The 27309-nt window shown below is 34.6% G+C and overlaps 14 protein-coding genes across 14 annotated transcripts; 7 read left to right on the top strand and 7 right to left on the bottom strand.

Moving 5' to 3' along the window:
- Positions 1-323: 323 nt before the first annotated feature.
- On the top strand, positions 324-4797 carry PPL_00889 (structural maintenance of chromosome protein; the record flags this gene model as incomplete). The annotated part of the gene is made up of 5 exons (XM_020571909.1): positions 324-420; positions 487-695; positions 750-1570; positions 1652-4656; positions 4682-4797. 5 exons carry the CDS (start codon positions 324-326, stop codon positions 4795-4797), a joined length of 4248 nt encoding a protein of 1415 aa, XP_020437767.1.
- Positions 4798-5137: 340 nt separating this feature from the next.
- On the top strand, positions 5138-6108 carry PPL_00888 (uncharacterized protein; the record flags this gene model as incomplete). Its single annotated transcript, XM_020571908.1, has 3 exons — positions 5138-5361; positions 5435-5564; positions 5656-6108. 3 exons carry the CDS (start codon positions 5138-5140, stop codon positions 6106-6108), a joined length of 807 nt encoding a protein of 268 aa, XP_020437766.1.
- A 432-nt stretch (positions 6109-6540) lies between these two features.
- On the top strand, positions 6541-6942 carry PPL_00887 (uncharacterized protein; the record flags this gene model as incomplete). The annotated part of the gene is made up of 2 exons (XM_020571907.1): positions 6541-6612; positions 6694-6942. The coding sequence occupies 2 exons, from the start codon at positions 6541-6543 to the stop codon at positions 6940-6942; spliced, it is 321 nt and encodes a 106-aa protein (XP_020437765.1).
- Positions 6943-7030: 88 nt separating this feature from the next.
- Positions 7031-10883, bottom strand: PPL_00886 (uncharacterized protein; the record flags this gene model as incomplete). Its single annotated transcript, XM_020571906.1, has 12 exons — positions 7031-7037; positions 7188-7719; positions 7782-8036; positions 8113-8186; positions 8284-8540; positions 8615-8806; positions 8884-8964; positions 9061-9244; positions 9353-9422; positions 9497-10031; positions 10102-10364; positions 10481-10883. 12 exons carry the CDS (start codon positions 10881-10883, stop codon positions 7031-7033), a joined length of 2853 nt encoding a protein of 950 aa, XP_020437764.1.
- Positions 10884-11338: 455 nt separating this feature from the next.
- On the bottom strand, positions 11339-13091 carry PPL_00885 (choline transporter-like family protein; the record flags this gene model as incomplete). Its single annotated transcript, XM_020571905.1, has 3 exons — positions 11339-11742; positions 11836-12503; positions 12589-13091. The coding sequence occupies 3 exons, from the start codon at positions 13089-13091 to the stop codon at positions 11339-11341; spliced, it is 1575 nt and encodes a 524-aa protein (XP_020437763.1).
- A 615-nt stretch (positions 13092-13706) lies between these two features.
- Positions 13707-15260, bottom strand: PPL_00884 (uncharacterized protein; the record flags this gene model as incomplete). The annotated part of the gene is made up of 1 exon (XM_020571904.1): positions 13707-15260. One exon carries the CDS (start codon positions 15258-15260, stop codon positions 13707-13709), a length of 1554 nt encoding a protein of 517 aa, XP_020437762.1.
- A 69-nt stretch (positions 15261-15329) lies between these two features.
- Positions 15330-17573, bottom strand: PPL_00883 (uncharacterized protein; the record flags this gene model as incomplete). The annotated part of the gene is made up of 3 exons (XM_020571903.1): positions 15330-15339; positions 16390-17524; positions 17567-17573. The coding sequence occupies 3 exons, from the start codon at positions 17571-17573 to the stop codon at positions 15330-15332; spliced, it is 1152 nt and encodes a 383-aa protein (XP_020437761.1).
- A 225-nt stretch (positions 17574-17798) lies between these two features.
- PPL_00882 (FAD-binding oxidoreductase) lies at positions 17799-19352 on the bottom strand (the record flags this gene model as incomplete). The annotated part of the gene is made up of 1 exon (XM_020571902.1): positions 17799-19352. One exon carries the CDS (start codon positions 19350-19352, stop codon positions 17799-17801), a length of 1554 nt encoding a protein of 517 aa, XP_020437760.1.
- Positions 19353-20423: 1071 nt separating this feature from the next.
- Positions 20424-21482, bottom strand: scfd1 (Sec1 family protein; the record flags this gene model as incomplete). Its single annotated transcript, XM_020571901.1, has 1 exon — positions 20424-21482. One exon carries the CDS (start codon positions 21480-21482, stop codon positions 20424-20426), a length of 1059 nt encoding a protein of 352 aa, XP_020437759.1.
- An 83-nt stretch (positions 21483-21565) lies between these two features.
- On the top strand, positions 21566-21661 carry PPL_00880 (uncharacterized protein; the record flags this gene model as incomplete). Its single annotated transcript, XM_020571900.1, has 1 exon — positions 21566-21661. One exon carries the CDS (start codon positions 21566-21568, stop codon positions 21659-21661), a length of 96 nt encoding a protein of 31 aa, XP_020437758.1.
- A 419-nt stretch (positions 21662-22080) lies between these two features.
- PPL_00879 (uncharacterized protein) lies at positions 22081-22481 on the bottom strand (the record flags this gene model as incomplete). The annotated part of the gene is made up of 2 exons (XM_020571899.1): positions 22081-22145; positions 22184-22481. The coding sequence occupies 2 exons, from the start codon at positions 22479-22481 to the stop codon at positions 22081-22083; spliced, it is 363 nt and encodes a 120-aa protein (XP_020437757.1).
- A 710-nt stretch (positions 22482-23191) lies between these two features.
- Positions 23192-24418, top strand: PPL_00878 (uncharacterized protein; the record flags this gene model as incomplete). Its single annotated transcript, XM_020571898.1, has 1 exon — positions 23192-24418. The coding sequence occupies one exon, from the start codon at positions 23192-23194 to the stop codon at positions 24416-24418; it is 1227 nt and encodes a 408-aa protein (XP_020437756.1).
- A 337-nt stretch (positions 24419-24755) lies between these two features.
- PPL_00877 (uncharacterized protein) lies at positions 24756-25859 on the top strand (the record flags this gene model as incomplete). The annotated part of the gene is made up of 2 exons (XM_020571897.1): positions 24756-24886; positions 24977-25859. 2 exons carry the CDS (start codon positions 24756-24758, stop codon positions 25857-25859), a joined length of 1014 nt encoding a protein of 337 aa, XP_020437755.1.
- A 253-nt stretch (positions 25860-26112) lies between these two features.
- Positions 26113-27214, top strand: PPL_00876 (uncharacterized protein; the record flags this gene model as incomplete). The annotated part of the gene is made up of 2 exons (XM_020571896.1): positions 26113-26145; positions 26198-27214. 2 exons carry the CDS (start codon positions 26113-26115, stop codon positions 27212-27214), a joined length of 1050 nt encoding a protein of 349 aa, XP_020437754.1.
- Positions 27215-27309: the final 95 nt, after the last annotated feature.

Here is a 27309-nt window from a genome sequence, read left to right as displayed (position 1 = left end):
AATAATACTAATGCAATAATAATATGTTTGTATTTTATTTCCAATAACTAAGTTAAGTTATATGATAAACTATTTTCCCCTCATTGAAATTAAAACTCTTTCAAAAAAAAAAAAAAGTTTTGGCGCGCTTTTCTTGGAAAGATAATTATCATTGATCATTCATTTTATTATTTTTATTAATAGAGATTAGTATAGATCTAATTAATATATTATTATAATGTTTAATAGATTTTAACAAACAACAACAACAAAAATAATAGAATATATATATATTTTTATTTATTTAATTAATATTTATTTAATTGAAAAAAAACAATTATACAATGGTATTTATTAAATTGATAAAGATAGAAGGTTTCAAATCATATCAACATTTAGATTTGGCATCGAATACATTCTCACCAGGTTTCAATGTAATTAGTATGTAATAATAAATATATATATCTATTTTATAAATACTAATATGAAACTATAACTATAACTTAGCTGGTAGAAATGGTGCAGGTAAAAGTAATCTATTCAGTGCGATTAGATTTATGTTGGGTGATTTAGGTGGTGGTCAAAAGGAAGAACGTACCAAATTGTTGTTTACATACGGTTCGAAAACAGTACAAAGTGGATATATAGAAATTGAATTTGATAATACCGATAATAGATTTCCTGTAACTATTGAATTGATTATTGTTATCGATATTGTTTTTAGACAATGAACATGATATTAACAAAACAAAACATATATATATATATAGATACCAAAGAAATCATTTACATTAAGAAGATCGTTCAGTGCAACGAAAGATGAATACTCGTTGGACAAACAAAAGATACCGAAATCCGATGTGAAGAGTTTGATGGAAGCGGCCGGTCTGTCGGCTTCCAATCCCTATTTCATTGTGCAGCAGGGTCAGATCACCGATTTGGCGTTGATGAACAATCAGGCGCGTCTAGAGCTGCTGAAGGAGGTGGCAGGTGCGCGTGTCTACGAGGAGCGCAAGTCCGAGTCGGTCAAGATGATGTTGGACACACAACAGAAGATCGTGCAGATCGACGAGTACTTCACCTATATGGACGATAAGATTGCGCAGCTGCAGAAGGAGCGCGAGGAACTACTGTTGTTCCAGCAGCTGCGCGCCGACAAGAAGCTGTTGGAAGCGTACATCGCGCAAATCGACCAGTCGCTCACCGCCGACTTGATTCGCGGTCACGAGCGTGACAAAGAGGCAATGTTGATCGAGGCGGATCGTGCCGCCAAGGAACTGACGCGGTTGCACGAGGAGCTGAGAAAGGAGTCGACGCTGCTGGCCGAGCGCGGCCTGGAGACGAAGCGCGACCGTCTCGAGCTCGAATCACTGGAGAAGTTGTTCGAGGAGCACTTGGAGCGTCGCGCCAAAGTAGAAGTCAATCTCAAACACTTGAAAGATCTAACCAAGAAACAAAAGTCGCGATACGACAAACTCCGCGCGGAACGCGACAAGCTCGAAAAGTCAATAACCTCAACCACCTCGAAAATCTCTGATACCCTACCACTCATTGAATCAATCGATGAAGAACTGAAAACATTAGATGAACAGTAAGTAACTGTTGATATTGATAGATAGCTGATGATGAGTTAATAGCTAACTGTATTGACAATTTTCTTAATATCTTGTAGAATCTCAAGCAATGAAATTAGATTGAATCAATTGTATGTGAAACAAGGAATGTTGAAATTCAAATCAAAGGCGGAAAGAGATGGTTACTTGAAGAATGAATGTAAGAATATTGGTGAATCGATAAAGTTGCTTGGAAATCAGATTGGTCAGATCAATGGCGATCTGGAGAGATCGAAACAGCTGTTTGAGAAGCGTGAACAGTCAAAGGTGGAGATGCGTAATCAAGAGGTGGAGGAGCGAGCAAGGATGCAAGAGATTCAGGCGGAGATCAACACGGTAAAGGGAGAGCGTGAAGCACTCGAGAAACAACTGAGAATCTACCTGCAGAATGAACAGATGCATCGCGCCAATCTGGCGAATGTCAGAGATCAGATGAATCGGGCGGAGCGACACTTGCAGTCGATCGTGCCGCGTGGTCTCTACGAGGGTATCGCCAAGATAAACCAGCTACGTGCCGACGGCAAAATCACTGGTGTGTACGGTCCGCTCATTGAGCTGATCGCGTTGCGCGATGAGAATACCTATAAGGCAATCGATACGATCGGTGCCAACAATCTGTTCCACGTCGTCGTCGACACTGACGACACTGCCGCCAAGCTGCTGGAGATGATCAACACCGATAGTGTCGGACGTATCACTTTTATGCCGTTGAATCGTCTCAATCTGAAGAAGAGTGCTAAACCACTGCCGAAAGCAACCGACGAGTATCAGCCGTTGATCGACATCCTCGAGTTTGATCCGATGTTTGAGACCGCAGTGAAGATCATCTTTGGCAAGACGATGTTCTGCGTGAACAACGAGAGTGCCGAAGAGCTGCGAAAGGAGAACGTCGACTGTGTTACTCCCGATGGAGATTTGTTCTATGCTAAGGGTGCGATTATGGGTGGTTATCACAACACGACGCGTTCGCGTTACCTCGCCTACCTCGATTATCTCCAGTGGCGAGAGAAACTGGAGCGCGCCAACCAAGATATCGTCGACAATGAAAAGACAATCGCAGAGCAACAGAAACATATTGCCGAAGTAAACAAGACTATCTCGCAAAAGATAGCAGAGCGTGATACTGTCTCTGCGCAAGTCGAACTGCTCCAAACGGAGCAGCAGTCGGGCGGATCCAGCTCCAACTTTAGCGATGCCATTCGCGAGAAGGAAACTATTCTCAAGACGATCCAAGTCGAGTATTCCAATTTGGAGCGACAGCTTAAAGGACACGAGGAACAGATCGACTCGCCTTTTGCAACGACGCTAACGGAGGAGGAGAAAGAGGAACTTGCCAAACTGACAGAGCAAACGATGAAGTTGAAGGAGGACAAGGTTAGTCTGACACAAAAAGCATCGGAACTTCAGATGACCCGTCATCGTATGGAAGATCAATTGAAGAACAATCATCAAAAGCGAATGAAGGATATCGAAGAGGAGATTCGTCATCTGCGTCAGTTTGACGAGAGCAGTCCCGACTCGGCTTTGGAGGAAGCGCAGACTGCCTACGAGACAGAAGACAATGAGGTCGGCAAGCTTGCAGAGACAATCAAGAAGTTTAAAGATGAAAAGAAAACACCGAATCAAGAGCGATATCAGCAATTGAAGACCGACATTGCCAAGAAGAAAGAGTTGGTCACTGCCACCGAGACAAAGCTGCGTGAAACCGCCAAGAAACTCGAGAGAATCGTCATCGATCTGAAGGATCACACCACCTCTAGCACCAAGAGTAAAGCACAGGCGACAGCACAATCTTTGAATTTCGAGAGTCTCGAAGGAATGACAAAGAAACAAGCGAATGAACAGTTGAGACAGGTGAATGCAGAGATCAAGCAGTACACCGCGCGAAACTTGAAGGCCGATGAACAATACAAGAGTGCGCTGGAAGTGCGTAACGGCTTGCAATCGAGAAAAGCGGAACTCGATGAATCTGTTAAAGCCATTACCAATCTCATTTTGACGATGGATGCTAAAAAGGATGAAGCTATCGCCCGTACTTTCTCGGGTGTCGGTAAGCATTTCTCTGATATCTTCCGAGAGATGATTCCGGGTGGACACGCCAACTTGATCATCAAACGAAAGTTTGACAATGACGACGAAGGTGAAGAACCGAACGAGTGGGATCAAAACGGTGTGCTGCACAAGCCAGACGATATGGAATACACTGGAATCGGTATTAGAGTTTCCTTTGGTGAAGGACATCAAACACACACCATGAAGCAGCTGTCCGGTGGTCAAAAGACACTGGTTGCACTCACCCTGATTTTCGCATTGCAACGTACTGATCCTGCGCCTTTCTATTTGCTCGATGAAATCGATGCAGCACTCGATCACACCTATCGTGTCGCCATCTCAAAGATCATTCGTAAGCATGCCAAGTTCACTCAGTTCATCGCCACCACGTTTGGACCAGAGTTTGTCATGGACGCCAATCAAAATTGGATCGTAACATTCTCGAAAGGTGAATCGAAGCTGTTGCCCGGTTCGCAATCCGATGCACTCAATATCATCAAACAGCTGGACAGCAATCACAAACAGGATTTCTCGTATACCGGTATCACGCTCGAGGAGGAATGGACCGGTCCAACGATGCTCGGTTACCAAGAGGACAAGTATGTTGTCGAGATGGAGTATCAGAAATGCAAGAAACGTGCACTACGCGCGCTCAAGAATGCTGAGGATGCATGCAACCAGATGACAGTCTCGGCCAACCTGATGAACAGCGCGTCGCAATCAACGCTCGAGTCACTCACCAATCAACTGGTCGAGAAGAAGAAAGAGTTTGACGCTCTCCACCGAAAATACCTACGTTATCTCAAGGATTACAACGAAGCGAAATCTCATTTCATTAAATCCGGTGGACATATCACAGCTGGCGCACTGGATGACCCGACTGCCGCCTCAATGGAAACCGGTGGCGACAACGAATCAGAACTCTCGAAATCGCAACTCGAGCAAGAAGACGACGAAATGCTTCAACTCGAAAATTCATTCTCACAAAAAGTTAGAAAAAGCCATTGGCAAAGTTAATGATCTCATTCCGGAATCAGAGAGAGTCGTTAACATCACTGCACTCGGTGATGACGACGATGATGATGACGACGATTTCTCTTCATCTGATGAAGATGATGATGAAAATAATAACAATAACAATAATAATAACTAATTTATAATTAATAAATACAAAATGTAAATATTTAATCAAATATTATTTATTTAGCTCTATAACTCTTATTATGAACTTTTTAGTTAATGTTACTCGCAATGGTAATTATTTTTAAAACTAATTCATTACCAAATCAGTAATTTATTGATGGCAAAAAAAAATAATAAAAAATAATTAATTTGGTAATAATTTTCGGGGTAAAAACGTTGATCATCACCAAATTAATTAAACTTGTTACATACTTTTTTAGTCAGTCAATGATTTTTATTATTTATTATTTTAGAAGAAATAATCAGATAGACTCTTGAGTATAAATAACAAAACAGATAAATAAATAGATATGTTTAGCAATATAGTATTTTTAGTCCAACTTGGATTGGTTATTTTCAGTTGGAGAGTTGTTTCACTAGTAAAAGGTGAAGGTGAAGGCAACACTTTTAAAGAGAGAGTACACTCGCTTAGTATGTCTCTTATTTCAGATATATTTACAATCTTAATGTTTGTCGTAGTTTGTATATTATTCTTTTGGAGAGCAAAATCTTTATTTAAAGAATTAAAATCAAAGTATGTCATATAGAGTTAGTTAGAGTTTTAACATATACTAACTCTAACATTCTCAATATATTCTATTAAATAGTCCTTCAGATCAGTGGAAATCATTGATTGGCAGTCAATTTTATAATGGTGGTATAGAGTTTTGTTGTTTCACAGCTTTGCTTTGTCTGAAATGGCCAGTTGTATTCACCACCTTGTGGTATTTAGGAACTGTAAGTTATGATTCACTTGAAATTCATTTGAATTTAATTAATGAACTATGTATTGATCATCATCAATTATCATTATTTGCTCATTCATTAGGATAAAGAAGATAAATCAACTTGGTATGATATTTTCATGAGAGAATTCACACCAAAGACACAACCAAAAGAGCTATTCTCGACTGGCGAGCAAACAGCAAATACAGCACCAGGCAAAAAGCTATCGGATGATGAATGGAAGAAACAATTTAGACGTGATCTTCAAAACATTGGTTTCGAATTCGACGCTGAGGGTGAAATCTCACGTTTCCCACCGACCGAAGTCATGGAGCAATATCAAAAGAGTCAGAGATTCAGAGATTTGATCTTTTCACAGCCATCCGAAGAGGATGGAGACGACATTGTAATTAAGGATCAAAAAGACGTTAAACAACAACAGCAACAACAATCATCTTCGCAACCTGAAACTAAACAACAACCACAACAGCAGCAACAACAACATCAATCTCAAAAGTCAAACTCAAAATCAAAGAAATCAAAGAAAAATAAATAAATAAAAATTAAATAAATAAAAATTAAATATATAAAAAAATTTTTTTGTAAATAAAAAGTAAATCAAATTTAAATTTTTTGTATTCTGCGAAGTGATGATGATCACGAATGACATTGATATCGCGAAAATATAAAAAATTAAAATTAATTTGAAAAAAAAAACCTGGTTTTTGCCAAAATCAATTAAATTAAAATTTTAATAAAACAATTTTCTCAATTTTTTAAATTATCTGAATTATTCTGGAATAACTAAAAACAATCTGACTGGTTTTGATCTACAACAAACTTATAAAAGGAATGAATTTTCATTTTTATTAAAACATTAAACAATCATCAAATAATAATAATAATAATAATAATATATTAACAAATATATAACAATTTTCAAATCAAATTTATTTATTACTTTCTTAAAATCCAATAATATAATATAATGTCACATTTAATTCAAAACTCATCAAGATTATCTTCATTGGCAATCATGTCAAGATATATGTCAAGATCTGTTAGTATTTCATATTATTTAAAAAAATATTTATCTTCTAACATTCTAACATTAATTATTTTTTTTTTAATAACTACACAGAGTCAAGGTCAACATATCTTTAAGATTAAGCAACAAGAAAACTATTCAAAGATCATCAAGAACTTCCAAGAACGTAATTCATCTAAGCTCAAGAAGGATATAAATATCGATAGAATGATCAAGAAGTTCCAACAAAATCAAGCTTCACAACAAAAGAAATTAGAAGTCACCAGCAATGAGGCAACAATGTCCTCCTATTTCTATTCAATGTTGAAGTCTTATTTCGTCCCAGTGGAGTCAAAGCAATAAGTAATGTTATCAATGGTGGTCGACTAATAATAATAATATATAATTACAAAAACTTCACAAGACTATATCAAATATGATCTATCTTTTTTTAAACACTAAAAATGTATATACAAACAACTAAAAACTAAACAATGTAAATAATCATAAAAATTTTTACTAAGATCGAACTTAGTAAATGTAAAATAAAAAATACCTTATAATTTATGTTTATAAATACAATATATTTTAATAATTTATTATTTTACATTATTATACAATTTGTCTTTTGTTTCTTTTGTGGTCTTTCTTCAATGTTAAACTCTTTATCTTTTTGATGATTATGATCGTTTGATTCTTGTTCTTTATCTCTTTCCCTTCCTCTTTCTTTTTCTTTTTCTTTTTCCTTGACTCTGTCTCTATGTTGATGTTTGGTTGTTGTTAATTTTGATTCTTTATCTCTGTTGGTTACCCTACTACTAGTATCTCTTTCTTTATTCTCTTCTTTTGGTTCCTTCTTCACCTCTTTCTTGACATATACAGTTGGTTTTGGTTCTTCTGGTTCTTTAACTTCTGCAGAATCATCATCATCTTCAATGATAATATAAGAAATATCAGTTGCTTTCTTTATATAATCATCGTCATCGTCATCTGATATTTCAATCTCTTCGATCGAATCAGCTGATACATCTGGTTCTAAAACATCAACATCAATGCTCTCATTGGAGTCATCGTCTTCATCGCTTTGGTCATCTTGATCATTGTCATCATCATCTTCATCCTCCTCAACCGATCTTTTATCTAAACAAAAGTTTTTTAAGAATTAGTTATAATAATCATAATTATAATAAAATTAAACATACCTATATATTTGTTTGAATGTTTGGAGAATGATTTAACTTGATTTCTTGCAGTGTGTAAATCATCATCGCTTGGTGCATTTGGACATTTACTCTCGATGTCTTTCTGTAAATGTTGAAGCAAGGTCATTGATTTCTTATTCTTCTTGGATCTTTCCATTGCAATCATTGTGAACGCCTTTAACCTTGGTAATATAGACTGATCATCCGGAACATAAAAATACTTGACAGTTTCACAAAGAATCAGAGTATTTCCATCTATATTATATTCAAAATTAAAATATTAACATTGAATTAAAATAAAGTATAATAATAAATCATAATATGAACATACGTTTTGTAAAATAAATGATAAGTTTTAACATTTTAATTAACAATGATAACATTATTTCAGCAACAACAGGTTCCCTATTTATAAATAAATAAATATAGGTAGGTATTGGATTTAGTTTCTAATTATATTCATGAATATAAAAATGGAGTATAGTTATTGTTAGTTACTTACTGAAGTTTATGTTTAGGTTTAATAGTAGAAACATAATAATTAACTATATTTTGAATGGTTTTCTTTTTATCATCTGGACTATTATAATCTTGATAGAGATGATAGTATTCTATTAAAACCGTTTCGAATGTATCTGTAAATTTAAACATGTTTGCTTTGGATATATGTACAAATGTTTTAACAAATTCATCGAATGTATTATGAGCGATTGGAACTTTGATAGGATTGAAAAAATGTGTAACCAACATTTGGAAATCCTAAATATATTTTAATAGGAATCAATTTGATTAATATCAAATTTGTTTTTACTATTAAATAGGTTAACACTTACATCTTGATCAGTCCAATAATTTAAATAATATAATTTACATAAACCTTTAAATATAATATTGATATACTCTGGATCAAGATCGTTTGACGCTTGATGATCGATATTCAATATGGTCTTGACAGTCTTTATAAACTTTTGACAGAATTCAACTGTATTATCCGATGGTTTACTAAGAATAATATCGAAACATGTCTATAATTTGTTTGGTTTGATAAATTAATAAGTATAATATAAATACATCTATAGTTTGTAATCATTGTATACGTTACAGCAATAGCTTCTATCTTTATATTAATATTACTATTTTGATGAATAAATAATAAAATAATATTCCAATCTGATCTACATTTCTAGATATATATTAATATATATATTACCATTATTGATTATTAGTTAGTTTAGTTGTTATTAATTATTGTTGTTTTAAAGATTGATTAATTACATACATTTTCAGTATCTAAATTGAAATATAAACTTGCACATCTTATTGATAGTTGTATGATTTCGTCGTTGTGTAAGAGTTTCAAACACTCGAGAATATAACTGTAAAGACCATGAACCTCTACCTTATCGAAAATAGGATGTGCATACTCGATGAAATCCGAAATAATCGTCAAAGTATGAATGGTTCTAATAATCGATATATCCTCTGTCTCTCTCTCACCTTCAATGGGATCACCAAGATCAGATATTATCGGCAAAATAAACAACTTGAATTCCTTTCTTCTTCCTTTATACAATGATCTCAAAGTATTCAATATAACTCTCTTCACTTTGATATCAACTTTTAATGATGCCAATAAATCACCTAAAATATAATAACAACATCGTTAATATATATTATATGATACTCGTAACAAAGATTCTCTATAATAAACATACGGAAATAAGATGAACATTTATCTCTGAACAATGGATCAGGGTTATCGGATTGATTGATAATTTCAAAGAGTTGACAGAGTATAAATGAATGATCGACGACGTTGAATCGCTGGAGGTTGTCGAGTAGTTCGTTAGGGTTCGGTGTCACTCTGTCCAGTTCCTGCTCGAGAACAAGTAGACCACCGGTATTTTGCTCGGTTGTCGGACGGTGGTTCTTTAGATAGTCAAGATAGTATCGCCAACAGAATATCGATTGCGCCGACTGCAGCGTGTTGACATTGAAGTCCAACGTTGGATAGATGCCATTCTCAAAGATACATCGCAAGAGTCGCTCGCAAACACCGGCATTCCTCTCGATATCGAACAACGACAGCAACTTTTCGAAATCGTTATTCAACTTCTCCATCCAGCCATCACAAATCATCTCCTGACACGCTTTCTTAACATTGTCATCGCTATCCAGCAGTCCACCAATCAAAAATATTCTGGATTCCACCTTGTCAATCAAATCTAATTTCACTCTTTTCGAAAGGAACTAAATCAATCAATCAATCAAACATTCATTAATTAACTGTTGTTAATAAAGATAAGATAGGATTACTTACATTGAATGTCTTCTTTCTAATATAAGGATCACTGTCTCTAACACGATGAATGACACTGGAGAGTGTTCTGTAGGTGATAGCCATGTTCTGGATGATTGTCTTTCTTACTTCTGAAGATGAGTCATTCTCTAATACCTCTAGTAACATTGTGGTTACGTTGTCATCTTTATCTTTGGCATCCTGTAGATGAACAATTGCAAGTACCGCCATAACTCTAACGGATGTAATCTTATCATATAATCTCTGACCAAGTCTCTTTATTGCTTTATCAAACAGAACAACACTTTTTTTTATAAAAGTTAATATTAATATTGTATGTATATGTATCAATAGTTTGAATGAATATATTTATATATGTACTCTATTTCATTATCATTACTCTTTAGTATCGTCAGTATATCTCTAAGTAATTGACATGATCTTAATCTTATATCTTTACTCTGACTCTTTGTCCATTTACATGCATCTATCATAAGTATATATAAAAGAGTTGATGATGATGATGTTGTTGTTGATGATGTTGATGAAGTAGTGGTTGTATGTTTAAAATATAAAAAGGTAGATAACTTTGCAATGAATTCTAAAAAGTTATTTACTTCATAGGAATGACCATCGGTTACCATGATCTTCTTTACCAAATCAATCATGAATTGATAGGATTCCTCTCTGATATTCGGGTACTTCTCGTCGATCTCTCTACATCTCTTCAAACAAATATTATGCTTCACTGAATTCAACGATTGATTGAATATATCTTTTATACTACTTTGAATTCTATTCATATCTTTCTCTTGGTATCTATTAACTTAAATTGATAATCATCTTAATAAATATTTGAATAATTTTTCATCAAACTTAGAGTTTTTGGTTGCAATTATTTGAATTTTAATAATTCAAATAAAAGTCATTTAAAAATTAAGTAAATTAAAAAGTGTGGTTAAAAGTGTGGTTGATGATTTTTTATCATTATTTATAAATCATAACTAAAAAATAAATAAAATTGATCAAATGGATAACAAATAAATAAAATAAGATAAGATATTATTTTTTTGTTAAAAAAAAAAATGGTAATTTTTTAATAAAAAATAGAGTTTTTGGGGAGGAGGTTGTGTTGTTAAAAAAAAAAATAGATTGTTATAATATATATAATTGTTAATTGTCTATTGGTTTGTTGATTGATGGTGTTGATTTTGATGTTGAAGGTTGATAGGTTGCTATGATTATTCTTAAAAATTAATTAATTTGAATCATTTTTCTTTTTGGTTTCGTTACATTTCTCTTGGAGGAGATCGTGGAGATCATTGGAGATAAAGAGGTTCGATGGACCGTTGACTTCGAGATCCTCGAGGTAACAGACAAAGATAGTGTCTGTACCGATACCGATGATGTGTGTAAAGATATTTGCGATACAAAAGGCAAACAGTGCTGCCAAACCAACGGTGAGAGCGTTCTCCTTGAGAGAACGACCGGTGCAGTAGAGAATCAACGATGAGAACAAAGCAGTTCCTGCACACACCAAGAATTTGCCCAATAATAATACAAATGAACCGATAAAGTCCATAATAACAGCTGAGAACATCTGTCTTTGAATCAATTCAAAACATGATTTTGTTGCTGTACAGAAACTATATCCATGCATAGCTATAATATGAATAATAATAATAGATTGTCAATTTGTTAGCGCGATGTTGTTATCTTATTTTTAGTATAAAGTATTAGATGATTAAAACTTACCAACATAGATATAACCGAATTTGTTGATCCACTTGACGATTCCTTCGATGCAACCCAAAATACATTGGACACAGGAGAGGAGCATTACGACGAGTTTGTTTTCGGCGTTGACCTTCTTGGAGATACGAAGCATCCACTCAAAGAACTCGATGAATCCAATGATAAGACTACCGAATGCGAGTGAACCGAGTGAGGTAGAGAGTGCACGACCGAGCGAACCGAATGCATTCTGTGAACCGACTTCGGTTTGTCCGGTTGGGTCACGCGAGAAGTACCAGTGTGAGACGGCACCGGCAACGACGTGTTGGAAGACGGCCGAGATGAAACTGGTGACCCAGCAGAAACCAAAGATCATAAAGAACATCAAGTTACGAATCTTTGTGTCAAAGTGTGGCAGTTCGTTGCTATCGCTACTGTTGCTACCCCACTCGATGTTGTGTCCCGGAATACTGAACAAGTAGATCAACGACGATGTCCAATAAGCAATGAATCCAACAAAGAACAAGATAATAATGAATCCAACAACGAAAACAGTTGGTGATCTTTGTACTCCACGACAAGTCTCTGTGAACATTGCACATGTCAAATCGATACTCTTTCTCAAATACAGAATGACTGCAATCAACAGTGCTGACAATGCAATCACACATCCACCAACAATCATAGTACTAAGTAAGTGATTATCGGATAACAAGTTTGTTTGTTAGTTAAGATGTTTATACACTATTTTTAGTTAATATTAGTTTAGCTTACCTTTCACTTCCTTCTTTGTGACCCAAGTAGATAAAGAGTGCACCGAGACAGATGACGAGTGCTACACCGATGCAGAGAGTGAGGTAGATAAAGAGACGAGTAAAGTTTTTGAGGAGTTCCATCCAGACGGCTGCGACGACGATGGAGATGGCAACAGAGTAGATGAGTACGTCTTTGTTTTTACGCATTTGTGCGACGGCGTCTTGCACACCGCTGACGATGATACCCTCGGTGCTGTTACCGAGATGGTCGATGTACTCGTTCGATGGTAGCAATTGCGATGGATCACCACGCTTGTAGGCAATGCCCGATACGATACCCATACCGATGAGCACACCGACAAACAATATCAAAAATAGAATGTCATTGCATTTTCTCGACGTTGACTTGCCGCTGCCGCTACGATATGATCCCGAGCCAGACTCTCTTTGTTGTTCGTAATCAGATGGAAAACCACTGTTATTCAACAGTGGCTTTCTAATATCATCTTCTTGTGACCACATTTTATTAATAAACTATTCTATATTCTATATTCTATATTCTATTTCTATTTCTATCTTTTTTCTAAATATTATTAAATAAAATAAAAATAACAATTATAAAATTATAAATATAAATAAAAACTAAAAATAAATAAAAAAACTAAATATTTACAAAAATGATCTATTAAAATTAATAATAATTAAATTGACTGACTAAAAATATAATATAATATAATTATATATATTTGTTTTAATTAATATTTGTGTATTGTTATGAATAAAACCAAAAAAATTGTGTGTGGGTAAAAGAAAAATTAAAAAAAAAACAAAAAACAAAATAAATAATTTAAAAAAAATTCCCACATATTCGAGAGTGGTTGTCACTCATTTTTCAAACAGAATTTTTTCATATTTGAAATTAATTAATTTTTTACAAAAAAAAAAAAAACTAACTTCCTCTTATTTATTTGCAAATAATTTTGATCAGATTTATTTATTTAATGTCAGCATGTTATTAGAATCACATTGTTTATAATTTCTCATTTCTAGATGTTTTTTTTGGTTGTTTCTTCTCCTTCTTTTTTAGGTTGCAACTCTGGTGATTGAACCGGTGTTATGTTGGCTGATGAAATAGGATTATCTGTGCTTAGTTGTGGATCCACTTTTGCATTTGTATCTTCTACTACTAATACTACAGGAGGCAATGTTGGTTTTTCTTGTTGCCACTATAGATCCTGTAGATACTGGTGGCTCTACAGGTGGAGCGATTTCTGTTTTAGTAGTTGTAATGGTTTTTTCATCTGTTGTAGATGAGTGTGTTGCTAAGGATCCATAATGTTTCTGGAAAAGCTCAAGTAGTTTCGATTCCATATCGTTGTTGTTGTTGTTGTTGTTACTGTTGTTATTGTAGTTATTGTTGTTATTGTTGCTATAATAGTGACCATAGATGAGTCCCATCAAATTTCTAAAAGTAGAATCGATATGGTAAAGAGATCTGCTTTGTTCAGTTGTTGAACTATGGTTTGGAGTTGTTTCGGGGTTCAAGCAGAATCCACCATCATATGATTGATAAATTCTTACATGTCTTTTATTGGAACCTAAATTCCATTTGTAATGAAACGCCTCGATCTTTCTGGTGGTTTCTCTCAATATGGTATTAACTCTTGCTTCCGTATCATTAAGATTATAACTGTCGAAGGTTAATACCTCTTGGTGAATCACTCGGTTACTTCCAATGTGCGATATGAATGACACTTCCCTCTCGCTACCGATAAGAGTGACTAGCTTAATGAATCCATTCTTCAAGAGGTTACAAGGCACAATTGGTCGCTCCTTGAGGATGTCGGTGATCGATGATTTAATAATGTAGAGCTTTCCCACAGGATACTCGCCTTTACCACTTTCAACTTTAGTTTTCAAATAATTTTTGTAATCCAAAAGTTTCTGAGCTGATGATGGTTGCTTTGGTGTTTCATCATTCTTGCCTTTTTTTGGTGTTTTTTTCGATGAAGAACCTAGAGTTACTGGAGTTGCTACTGGCGTAGCCGGTGAGTACATAGATGAGATGGTGGGTAATGGATTATTTGTTCGTTCTCGTGAATGGTAAATCTTCAAACCTAGAGCATATTTGATGGCGTGGTCAGGCTCCATAGAAGTTGAAACAAAGAAATTCATATTTGGAATACCAGCGGCGGCGACACCACCCTTCGATGGATCGTTTTGGAATTTTTGCATGGTTTCATCGAAAGCATCGTAATCTCGGGAGTACTCTTGAGAAAGGAAGTAAAGAAGCTTGGAGAAATAATGTTTATCTTCAGCACCCTTTTCAATGTGATAGTAGCCACTATTCAATCTTTCATTGTTTGTGATCTCTTCACGAATTGTGTTTGCTTTGGCATCGACTGAATTCTCAGATAATGTCATATTGTTGAAATCATCCAAAAGATTCTTTCCTTCAATACGGTGTTTCGTATAAAGAGAGTACATCGGTGAATGTGTTTCATCAATAGACATATGTTCTGTTTTATCTATTTTTAACTTTTTGAAATTTTCATACTCATATGAAATTCCTCTGAAGTTTAAAATATAAAAAGAGTAATTACTATTATTTAAAAAATTTTCAATCTCTTCAATAGGATCATTGTTTTTAATCTTTTGATTTAATATTTTCAATTGTTCCTCTAATGACATTTTAATATATTTAAATATATAAATAATAAATTGTTTGTTGTGATAAATGAATATTATTTTTTTGATTTCTTATTTGAGTCTTTAAAATTAATAAAAAACAAAAAGAACTTGGTCATTTAAGTTCTTTCAAAGATTTTATCAAAATTCCTTTTCTTTAGAAAGTTATTAACGATTTAATGGGCATTTGAGATGATCAACATTAAATAAAAATCAATCAAGATATGTAGTATCTCAGTTTTGTATTCCAAATCGAATTATTTTCAAATTTGAAAATCCTTTGGGTTTGTTCCATGGAAAGATATTATTTTTAAAAAAAATGGGTGGTAAACCAAAAAAAAAAAAACAAAAAATCTATCTTTTTAAAAAGTGAATCGGGATTGAATACTTTTCATTTTACCTAGTTCAATTAACCGAAATTCAATCATTATCCATATAAATACACCTAATTTTATTATCTTATCTACCTGTCACAAAACAAAAAAGAGATTAGATTTTGATTGATCAATCAAAACTATCTTTTAGTGAAGTATGTTTTTTAAAACAGGTTTCATCATCACATGTTAAAAGTCAATTAAAGCTATTGAGAAAAACAAAAACAAATCGACATAGCGAACCTCCTGACTGTTCTCCCATTTTAGCACATAACTATACAGGAAAGAAAAGAGAATGAATTAAGATAGAAAAGAGGGTACATGTTTAAATAGAAGATATATAAAACTAGTGAAATATGTTTTTTTTAGACCTGTTTCTAAGGTATCATGTAAGAATCTGTACACATCTCTAAAGATAAATATAAATATCCTGTATTGTAGTATAATAGTAAAAGAGAGATTTAGGTGATGATAATAATTGATTATTTAACAGAATTTGTTTATTTGTTAATTAATTCCTGATAAGTTAAAGATCTTCGGCTTTGCATTTATATTCTGACAACCAAGATTCTTTATTTCTTATGGTTGGATGTGTCTGAATGATATCATCGATTGGTTTCAGTATGTCATTGATGTTTGTCTGACAACCCTTCAACCGATGGTATCGAATGTGAAATCTTTTGAGAGTTGTGTTATTCTTGAGAGATTCAAGAAAACCACTGTCTATTTCTGTAAAATTATTAAAATGAATCACACACTTTAATACTCTGTTTGCATGGAATCCTTTTAAAGCTTGCTCTTCTTGTTGTGATTCTAAAAGAGATCTGATTTCGTAGAGTTTAGACCATTCTGAATTGGTTTGAATGATTTTAACATGTTTTACGCTTGCTAAATTACCATAATCCAACCTGTTGTTTAGATCTGATATGACTCTCAATTTCTTGAGGTTGTTTCGATTGATATTTGGAAACTCCCAATAAATCAGTTCACAAATATTAACAGAGATTTGTTCAATCGATGATTTCTTCAAGAGATGCCTTAAACAACGGTTATTTTCTTGATGAAACCTGTGTGGAAAGTGGAAGCTTCTCAATGTCTTTTGCTTCTTTAGGTATTCGAGAAGTACATCATGGAACTCGGTCTTTACTACTATATCATAAGCGAATGTGAAACCCAAGTGTTGAAGAGATTGAAAATTGAGGAGACCATCAAACAATATCGATGAATCTCTACTATCGGCCATAAAGTAACAATAACTGCCAAGTGTATTGGTATCTACGATGTCGAGAGATGTCAACTTTTGAAATGCTTCTGACACCAGATATCTAGTGAATGGAAAGTAAGTTTCGAATTGATGACAGAGGGAATCTACTCGGTGCACGACCATCTTTAGATGTTTCAAGTTGGATGACAACAACTGAAACTTTTCTGCATACAAATCAATTTCTGTATCTGTATTTACTTCCAAATAGTCGAGTGAGTGCATTCCATTTTCAACCATCAATTTGTATTCACGTGGTCTTAAACTGGAAAAAGATCGAATGTTCGGTAAAATCATTTTCAGATCATCATATGGTATAGGTTCTCTATAGTAATGTCTACCAATTCTTAACTCTGTCAAAGAACTAAACAATGCACATTTGTTTAATTGTTGTGATGACGATGAATCTGATGATGATTGTTTCTGAAAATGATGAGTGAACAACTCGTTTAAATCTTTGAAACTACCTTTAAAACTAACATTTAAAGAGCATATGACACGGTGGAAGTACCAATTGACCAAACACAATGATCTTGCATAACTCTTATTCTTACTATCAAACCAAAGATATTCTATTATTACTCTATAGATTCTATTTTCAAATATTGTCATTATTTGTTTATTGTTATTCCCTATTTAATAAAACAAATCTTAAAGAAATCTCAAAAAAAAACTTGGCATTTTTTTTCTACTTTGGTCGTTCTATTTTATTTTATTCTATAATATTTAAAGTTATATGTTTTACATTTTAATTATAAAACTCAAGATAATCTAAAATCATAAGAAATATTTGCATACCCTCTTCTTCAAAACAAATTTTCTACTTGAAACTTTGTCTTATCAAAAGTAGAGATAAAAAATAAAATAAAAGAAACTATGGTTTATTATATTATTAGTTTACAAATTTTATGCGAAAGGATGTCTAATCGATTGGGTATAATTAAAGAAATTGAATGGATCGTATTTCAATTTGATGAGTTGCAATCTCCAGTAGTTTTCACCGTAATAAGCTCTTTCCCAATCTGGATAGTCAGTGTCTGGGTAGTTTTGGTAGATAGACTTTGAGAAAAGAGTCATTTTTTGAGCGACCTTCTTGTCCCATGTAGAGAATACTTGATCGTTGTCTGCCGATTGATAGTTGAGTGCAATGGATGCGGACCATTGTGCAGAACGATGTACGAATGCATTGAAGTTTCTAGATTTGTTTTGCATTTGACCACCGTGGAAATACATTTCAAAGAAGATATTGGCGGTGGTGTCAGAGGTGTTGGTCATGACTGGCACAGTGGTGTTATCAAACATCGATACCAAGAGATCGGCAGTCAAAGGAGTCCAATTCTCCATGAAACGACCACGAGTGTAGGAACGAGCAATGGGTGGATCGGCAATACCACCGAGAATCTGAACGAATCCAACCGGTGTCGAATTGAAATTGGTGGTGACACTTGGAACAACAGCTTGGAGTGCACCAAAGAATTTTCTAAACTCGGTGTCACCGACGGCTGGATCACCATTGTAGAAGAAGTTGCAACGAGCATATCTTGAGGATGGTCCAGTAAGTACTTTCATTCCTGCAAACATATTCATGTAGATATTTTGGTCCATGGTTCTTGAGTATTGATCGACGAACAATAAAACCTGTTGGAAAACATCGAATGTCATCTTGACACCGTTTCTGTAGAGCTTTGGCTCGATTGGGTGAAGCTGGAGAGTGACATCGACAATGACTCCGAGACCACCATGACCGGCACCACGCATAGCCCAGAAAAGATCTTTGTGTTGGTTTGGTGAACAGTTACGAATACGTCCATCGGCTGTGACAACGGTCATGGAGACGACATTATCAACGGCGTAACCGTAACGTGGAGCCAAGTAGTTTGCTCCTCCTCCACCAATTAGACCACCGACGTTAACGGTTGGACAGGAACCACCGGCTGTTGCCAATCCAAGTGGAACGGTGGTGTTGTAAAATTCCATCCAATTGAGACCGGATTGCACTTTGATCTGACGAGTTGCCATGTCGATTTGAGTTGACTTCATCTTTGACATATCGATGACGACGGTGTTGTCGGCCGATGACAAAGCTTCGCAAGAGTGTCCTCCGGATTTGATGGTGACACGACGACGGTTGAGACGAGCGTATGTCAAAGCTTGTGAGACTTGCTTGGCGCTGTTTGGCATGAAGTAGCTGTATGGAACATGGAACAAACGACTGTTGTAGCTCTGGAAGTGTTGAGTGAAAAGAGTAGAGTTACTACGTGGAATGATCACTGGTGGTAACACTCCAAAGTCAGAGAGAGCAGCAGCATCCTGATCTTCTACATCGAAAGCCTCGAAATCATTTCCATCTCCTTCAAAGTTTATCTCAATGTCACCGGAATTAGTATTTGACTCCAATTCAGCAGCGGTTACAACCAACAGAAAACAAACCAATAAAAAAGAAGATAATATCTTTTTCATTTTTTTAAATCTTAATTAAGAACAGCCAAGTCATGATCCAAAGAAAAGTGTAGTAAAAAAAAAAAAAAGCTAAAAGTTAGACTAATTAAATATTTCCTCAAAATATATTTTAAAAGATAAGATAAGTACTTATAATATATTTTCAAACAAGATTGTCTTTTAGTAAATGATTGGGCCGAGAGACTCCCATGGGATTATTTATAGTGCAAACCATTTTGTTGAACAGAAAATTTCATTTGTTTTATTTAATAAAAACTTTTTTTCAGTAAAAAAAATTGTTTAGATCTTTTTTTAGGAAATATGATTATGAGAAATAGTTTGATGTCACCATTAATTAACCCGCTAAAACCTTCTATTGTTGGACATTAATCATATTTCATTTGTGGAAAATTTTTTGTTTCATTTTTAAATGCTTACGTAGGTATATCACAGAATGAGGACAAGCGAGTGGTTTCAAAAAAAGATAAAATCTCTCAAATCAACACAACCTTTTTTACATTGTGCTCGATGTATTTTCAACGATACACCCGTTTGTGAAAAAAACACTGGTCTAGTCCCCAATAAAGAATTTGCTATTTTTTTTTTGATTTGTTTTTTTTGAGGGTCATAGGATATGAGGGTACTCACCTTTTTTAAATTCAAAAATTTCAAAAACTTGAATTTTTTAATTTTTAACTGATGCTTTTTGACAATGTATCCCTTTTTAAGGAAGTTGATTGATCTAATGGATTTTCAAAATGATTATAAACCACCACGTTGCATTTATTTTCAAAAAAAAAAACAAAGAAAAAATCAATTATTGGTCCACAGTCATACTAAAGAAAGATATTCGACTAACAGGTGAATGTATAGCAAAGAACTTCAACCCAAAAACAATCTCTAGAAAAACGAAAAAGAATAGAGATTTCAAGAGAACCACATTTTACAAAACGAACGATTCACTCACCACATAATCAGACTATGATTATTGATGTTCCATTTTAGTTAGACAAGATATAAAAATAAAAGATGAACTTTTATTTGGAAAAGTAAAGAAATTATTTTAATAATAATAATAGTAGAGAAAATAAATTATTTATTCAAATGTTCTTTTAATTCTTTTGTTTGTTGTAAAAATTGTTTTGATGTTAATAATTCGGTTGTTCCATAGATGATCTTTTTGTTTTGTTTCTTTGTGTAGTCTTGAAGATTTTGATATTCTACGTAGTTGCCACCACCGACAATAAAAACGATTGCTTCTTTGAAGGGTGAGGTACGACGAGGTACGTTTGTCTTGTTTTGAATCTTGGGGTCGAGGTAGAGGTAGTCGGCGTCGAGCGTGTTCTTCAACTCCATGATCGACTCGACCACTCGGGTGACAAAGAGATCTTTACTCTTTGGCAGGAGGGAACGCACTCCCTGTGAGAAGAAATTGGTGACCGACTCTACTGGCTGGTAGCCAGAGAGCATCTGCATGAAACCACCGACGTGTTTGTTCATCGATGATCCACCGGATTGGTTGGCGCCAGCCGACGATGCCGACGAGTGTGCAATCGCCAGTGAATCGTTGAATGCCTTTGTCTTTTTAAAGTAGTCGAGTGGCGCGAGATCCGCACCCATACCGCGCAACGCCTCTTCGTATTGATCCATCTCGGGAACGGGTGATCTCGACGAGAGGAAATAGATGAGTAATAGACGAATCTTGTCGGCGAGAGTTCCACGTCCTCCCTCGCTACCAATGACTGGGCTGGTGATTAGCGATGTCAGTTCTTTCTTGTCGATGATGGAACGTGTGATGATTGCTTCCTCCATCGAGAAGAAGTAGTCGATCTGTCTGTCACGTATATGCTTCATCAAGTCTGTCGCTAGATGTGTGTGTAAGTCGATCAATCGTTTCTTTTCCTTGAGTCTGGTTACGAGGTCGCCAAGTCCTGCGGCACTGGCTGCCTTGTCTTGCTGCTGCTGTTTGTTGTTGTTGGGAACGGGATCCAAGTTGTCGTCCGTCGAGATATCCGTTAGTTTTCCAATCTTCTCCATGTCGGCGGTGTATTCGTCGATCGTCGCTTTGACCTCGCCTGCAACCGACGGGAATGGCGCGCCACTATTGCTCTGCCAGAACGTGTCGATTGCCGAGTCCAAATCGTAGGTCATGCGCTTGGTGACGTTGTCCGTGGTGACGTCTACCTTGACACGGTTGAGATTCATGTCGAGAATGTCGTGGGACAGCGCTTGGTATGTCCAGGGATGGTGCAGCATCACCGAGAGATCGATGTTACGATCAAGCAGAACCAGCACCGGTCTCTGGTAGCTGGAGACACCCTCGTTGGTAAACAAACTGCCGGAGCTTGTGATGTGCGTAGAGATCTTCTTCTCGAGCGCAATCGCTATCATCTCGGACGCTGTATTCTTTGGACATCGGATGATCGGAATCACACCCATCGTCACCAGCACCGAGAAGAGCGCGTCCACCACAACATCGATGTTTGCCTGCGCCTGAGTGTCTTTGATGGTGTCGTCGTTGAACGAAACGTAGCTAGAGGAAGGCGAGTTCAGAACAAAGAGATCACGCTCCAACGATACAAAGTTGAGATACTGGTCGAACACCTTTGATATCAGATGCACGCAGTCATACTGAATGGTGAGTGTCGCCAGCTCCTCGAGCAACGCCGACGACACCTTCGCAGCAAAGTTAATGTAGAACTGGTCGTAGAGACGCTGGCGACAGTCCTCTGCGATACGACGCACATTATCAGAGGTCGGCATCACAAAGTAGATTGCGGGCACGTCTTGGATCGGCTGGCGATCGCTGTGCAGCTGCAAGTGCAGAGTGACACCCTGTTGACGCAACTGACCCTTAGTGAGAATCGGTGCGATAATAGTGCTACAGTACTGATCGAACACCAGAACCTTCCAGACTTCTTGCCAGTTGGTTTTGCCGGTGTCGTGATTGCCACCCGACTTGATATTCAACATGCGATTGCAACTCTCGATTTGTTTGTCGCGAATCGAGAATGAACTCTGTTGTGCAAGCAGCATGTTGTTGGCGCCGCCGCCGCCGCCGCTGTTGTTGCTGTTGGCACCGCCCAATCCACCATCCTTTGGTCCTAAAACACCTCCACTATTTCCACCAGGATTATGATTTGATTTCATTTAACTTCTATATATATATATAATATCAATTCACAATTCAATTTACAATGTTTTTTTCTTAACTATTTAAACTTTATTAAACTATGCTTATTTATTATTTTATTATTATACAACACTTGAACTAAACTGAACTTATAAATGAAAAAACAATTTATTAATAATATTTTTTTCAAAATTGTTTTTTTTTTTTTTTTTCACACATATGAGTGCCATGTTTGCAGTCGTGAGTCATTTTTAAATTATACTTAAATTAATAAATACAATCATGATATAAATGAATGAATACATTCATTGTCCTTAGAAATAATCAATATTAATACAATATGGTAGTTGTAAAGATGATCATATTTGATTTTCAATGAAAATTTGCATTGATTGTTTGTTTGTTGGACAATACTTTTATCTTTTAAGAACAAGAATTACTTTTAAATCTTAAGATATAATTTACATTTAACAAATAGTACTAATATAAGTTCATTTTTAAAAAAAAAAATAGAGTTATCTTATTTTTATCGAGTTTTCTAAACTTCACTTTTTTTTAAATTATCTTTTCTACAACATTGAATCTGATCAGTGAATCTTAGAAAATTCCACAATTTCTTTCGAGAAATATCTCAATTTTTTTAGTGCTCTGAACTAATCTTTGATTTTGTTAAAAAGACAAAAGATAATTAATGATTATAATTTTGATCAAAAAAAGAAAAAAACCAATGACAATAGAAGCAGAAGAAATATTATTCTTTAAAATATTTAGATTCAAACCCATTCAAAGATTGATATTCAATGAGATACCAGAGATTCACAGATCGTTAGGTACTGAAGGTATATCATGGGAAAAGTTATATTGTCATCCTCTCATCATGTATGAACACAAATATTTCGATAGGATGAAAGATGTTGTGTCGAGATTACCTCTGAATGAAATTTGCTCGGTTGGGTATTCATTTATGAAACTATGGCCATCGGTTATTTTCGATGGACACTATGAATTGGCTGATTACATTTACTCCTACATAAGTCGAAGAGTCTATGACCAGTGGATGAAGGAAGATATCCGTCGGATCTATTATGAAACGTTCGAGGAGGTTGTAAAACGAAATAGGATCGATCATATCAAGGCGATGGATAGAGATTATAAGTTGGCTACTCAGTCTCATCGTAATAAGAAATACACTTTGAGTCAACCTGTCAAATCAATTATCATCGTTGCAAAGCATGGTTTCGTTGAAGGTTTCGATTATTTTCTCACGAAATACGAGTATGACGACATCACATTCGCTATGATCATAGCATTGGAAAACAATCACCACGGTGTTATTCAGTGGGTATGTCAGAATAGACCGAAAACGAGAAAATGGAAGCTGAATTGCATTCTTCCTAGAGCGGTTGTTTCTGGGAATATTGAAATGATTAGATCTCTTTTGGAACATGGAAAACAAGAATATCCATATAGTGTTGATATCATTAGATGCAATGACATAGAGATCTACAAACTACTTTATTTGCATCGAGTAAGCGAGTTTAAAGCTGAAATCTTAGAGGTTATTTTAAGGGATGTTAGTTTGCCTCTCATAGAGTTCATGTATGAGAATAGATCTGACAAATCAGTAGATCCTTTTCAATTCTATCGAGCAAACCTATTCTATATTCTAATTGAACAAGACTCTTTCGATAAGTTACAATTCTTCATCAAAGTACGAGAGAGTGTATGTTATTATTCATTGATTATCAATGCAATAAGGTTCAAGAGAAGTAAGATGCTACGTTTTATAATCACTTCAAGAAACAACGAAAATAGAAAAAGATATCGAAATATCAAAACAGCAGAACGTCTTCGAAACAGTGCAATCTCTTCACTCCAACAATATAGAAGATGTAGAATCTATACCCAAGAGTTATCAAATGACATTCTAAATGTTGAAATAAATAATAAATAAAGTTATCTATTTGTAACTATTATAAAGTTATATTGTTTTTATTTCTGGTTTAACTGATTTATGGAACTTTTCTAGAAAATTTTATGGTCAAGTTCCCTCAGTGGTAATATGTATATATCAATGATCTTATACGTGTAAATTTCATCCACTCATAATTGTTTAATATTTTTCACTATTTGTACTTTAGTTTATTTAAAAATTAAATTAAGAGTAGTAATATATAACAAAAGAAGGTAAATATCTTTAAATCAAGATATCTAAACGATAACACAACGATTTTTTTTACTTAATTTTGCTGTGAGAAAAAAGCAGAAAAAAATGTCAAAAGAAGAAAAAAATGTTATTCTTAAAGATATTTAGAATTAAAATTATTCAAAGATTGATATTTAATAAGATAAAAGAGATTCACAAATCCTTAGAGACAGAAGGAATATCATGGAAAAACTTATATCGTCACCCTCGCATCTTGTATGAACACAAATATTTAGATAGGATCAAAGATGGGTTACCTCGATTGGATGAGAAAGAAATTAATACAATAGGATATTATTATTCTAGAGTGTGGCCATCTGCAATATTTGATGGAAACTATGAATTGGCTGAATTCATTTACAACTATCTCAATAGCAGACCTATTAACTTCTCGGTGCATCTTCGTGACAGGTATTTCGCAACGTTTGAAGAGGTTGTCAAACAAAAGAGAATAGATCTTATCAAGATCATGGATAGAGATTATAAGTTGTCTGCTCCGTGGTATGGAATCGAGAAATATGCATCGCAAACATCGGAATTGATACGCACAGTGGCAAAGCATGGATTCGTCGAAGGCATCGATTATTTTCTCACAAAATATAGCTATGAAGACATTCCATTCAATGTACTTCTTCAAAGAGCAGTTGCCACTAAACATAGAGAAATGGTTAGATGTCTATTGGATCATGGAAAACCTAAACATGCATATGGACGTGATATCATTAGATGCAATGACATAGAGATCTACAAACTACTTTATTTGCATCGATCAAGAGAGTTTAAAGCTGAAATTCTACACAATATTTTAACTAGAATTAGTTTGCATTTCATAGAGTTCATGTATGAGAATAGATCTGACAAATCAGTAGATCCTTTTCAATTCTATCGAGCAAATCTATTCTATATTCTAATTAAACAAGACTCTTTCGATAAGTTACAATTCTTCATAAAAGTACGAGAGAGTGTATGTTATTATACATTGATAATCACTGCTGTAAGGTTCGAGAGAAGCGAGATGCTACGCTTTATAATCACTTCAAGAAACAATGAAAATAGAAAAAGATATCGAAATATCAAAACAGCAGAACGTCTTCGAAACAGAGCAATCTCTTCACTCCAACAATATGGTAGATGCGATACCCTAGTTGAAGAAATAACGAATGACATTCTAAATGTTAAACTATCATAAATACTAAATAAATAAAGTTGGTTTTTACATACAAAACTTAAATAATTTTTTTTTTCATTGTAGTTTCTATTCAATATTTTTAATAACGTTTTGAATAGTTGGTCTAAGATTTTTTTTTAGATCTAAATAAAAACAAATAGAAATAGAAGAAAGAAATGTTATTCTTAAAGATATTTAGAATCAAAATTATTCAAAGATTAATATTTTATCAAATAACAGAGATTCACAAATCTTTAAATATAGTAGGAATAAAATGGGAAAAGCTACATCTTCACCCTCGCATCATGTATAAACTTAAATATTTCGATATGCTGAAAGATGAATTAATGCGAATAGAGGAAAAACAAATTAATACAATAGGATATTCTTATGCTGGAGTGTGGCCATTGGCAATCTTTGAAGGAAACTATGAATTGGCTGAATTCATTTACAATCATATAAGAAAGAGTCCCATTGACTTCTTTTTTAGTCTTCGTCTCATTTCGTTGTATTTTGAAACTTTTGAGGCGGTTGTCAAACAGAATAGAATCGATCATATCAAGGTCATGGATAGAGATTATAAGTTGAATCTTCGGTGGGAAAGGGTGCAGAAATATCCTTTATCGCAATCGGTTAAATCAATTGGCATCGTGGCAAAGCATGGATTCGTTGAAGGTATCGATTACTTTCTAACAACCTATGAATATGTAGATATTACGTTCGCATTGCGCAAGGCTATAGAATTCAGACATCTCGATGTGTTTCGAATCATATGCGAGAAGATACCGACAAGCATATGGAATTTCAATGAAATACTTCAAAAAGCCGCTTTCACTGGACAAAGAGAAATGGTTGAATGTCTATTGGATCATGGAATACCTTTATATCGTTATGGACGTGATATAATTAGATGCAATGACATAGAGATCTACAAATTACTTTATTTGTATAGAATAAGCGAGTTTAAAGTAGAAATTCTACACAATATTTTAAGTAATAGAGTTAGTTTGCCTCTCATAGAGTTCATGTATGAGAATAGATCAGACAAATCAGTAGATCCTTTTCGATACTATCCGGTAGATCTATTCTATATTATAATTGAACAAGACTCTTTCGATAAGTTACAATTCTTCATAAAAGTACGAGAGAGTGTATGTTATTATACATTGATAATCACTGCTGTAAGGTTCAAGAGAAGTGATATGCTACGTTTTATAATCACTTCAAGAAATAACGAAAATAGAAAAAGATATCGAAATATCGAAACAGCAGAACGTCTTCAAAACAGAGCAATCTCTTCACTCCAACAATATGGTAGATGCGATACCCTAGTTGAAGAAATAACGAATGACATTCTAAATGTTAAACTATCATAAATACTAAATAAATAAAGTTGGTTTTTACATACAAAACTTAAATTTTTTTTTTCATTGTAGTTTCTATTCAATGAAAAGATAAATACAAAAGATCA

The sequence above is a fragment of the Heterostelium album genome (genome assembly GCF_000004825.1).
Source record: "Heterostelium album PN500 unplaced genomic scaffold PPL_contig1, whole genome shotgun sequence".
Taxonomy (NCBI): domain Eukaryota; phylum Evosea; class Eumycetozoa; order Acytosteliales; family Acytosteliaceae; genus Heterostelium; species Heterostelium album.
The sequence above is the reverse complement of the archived record's forward strand: the minus strand, read 5'-3'. Positions and strand labels throughout refer to the sequence as shown.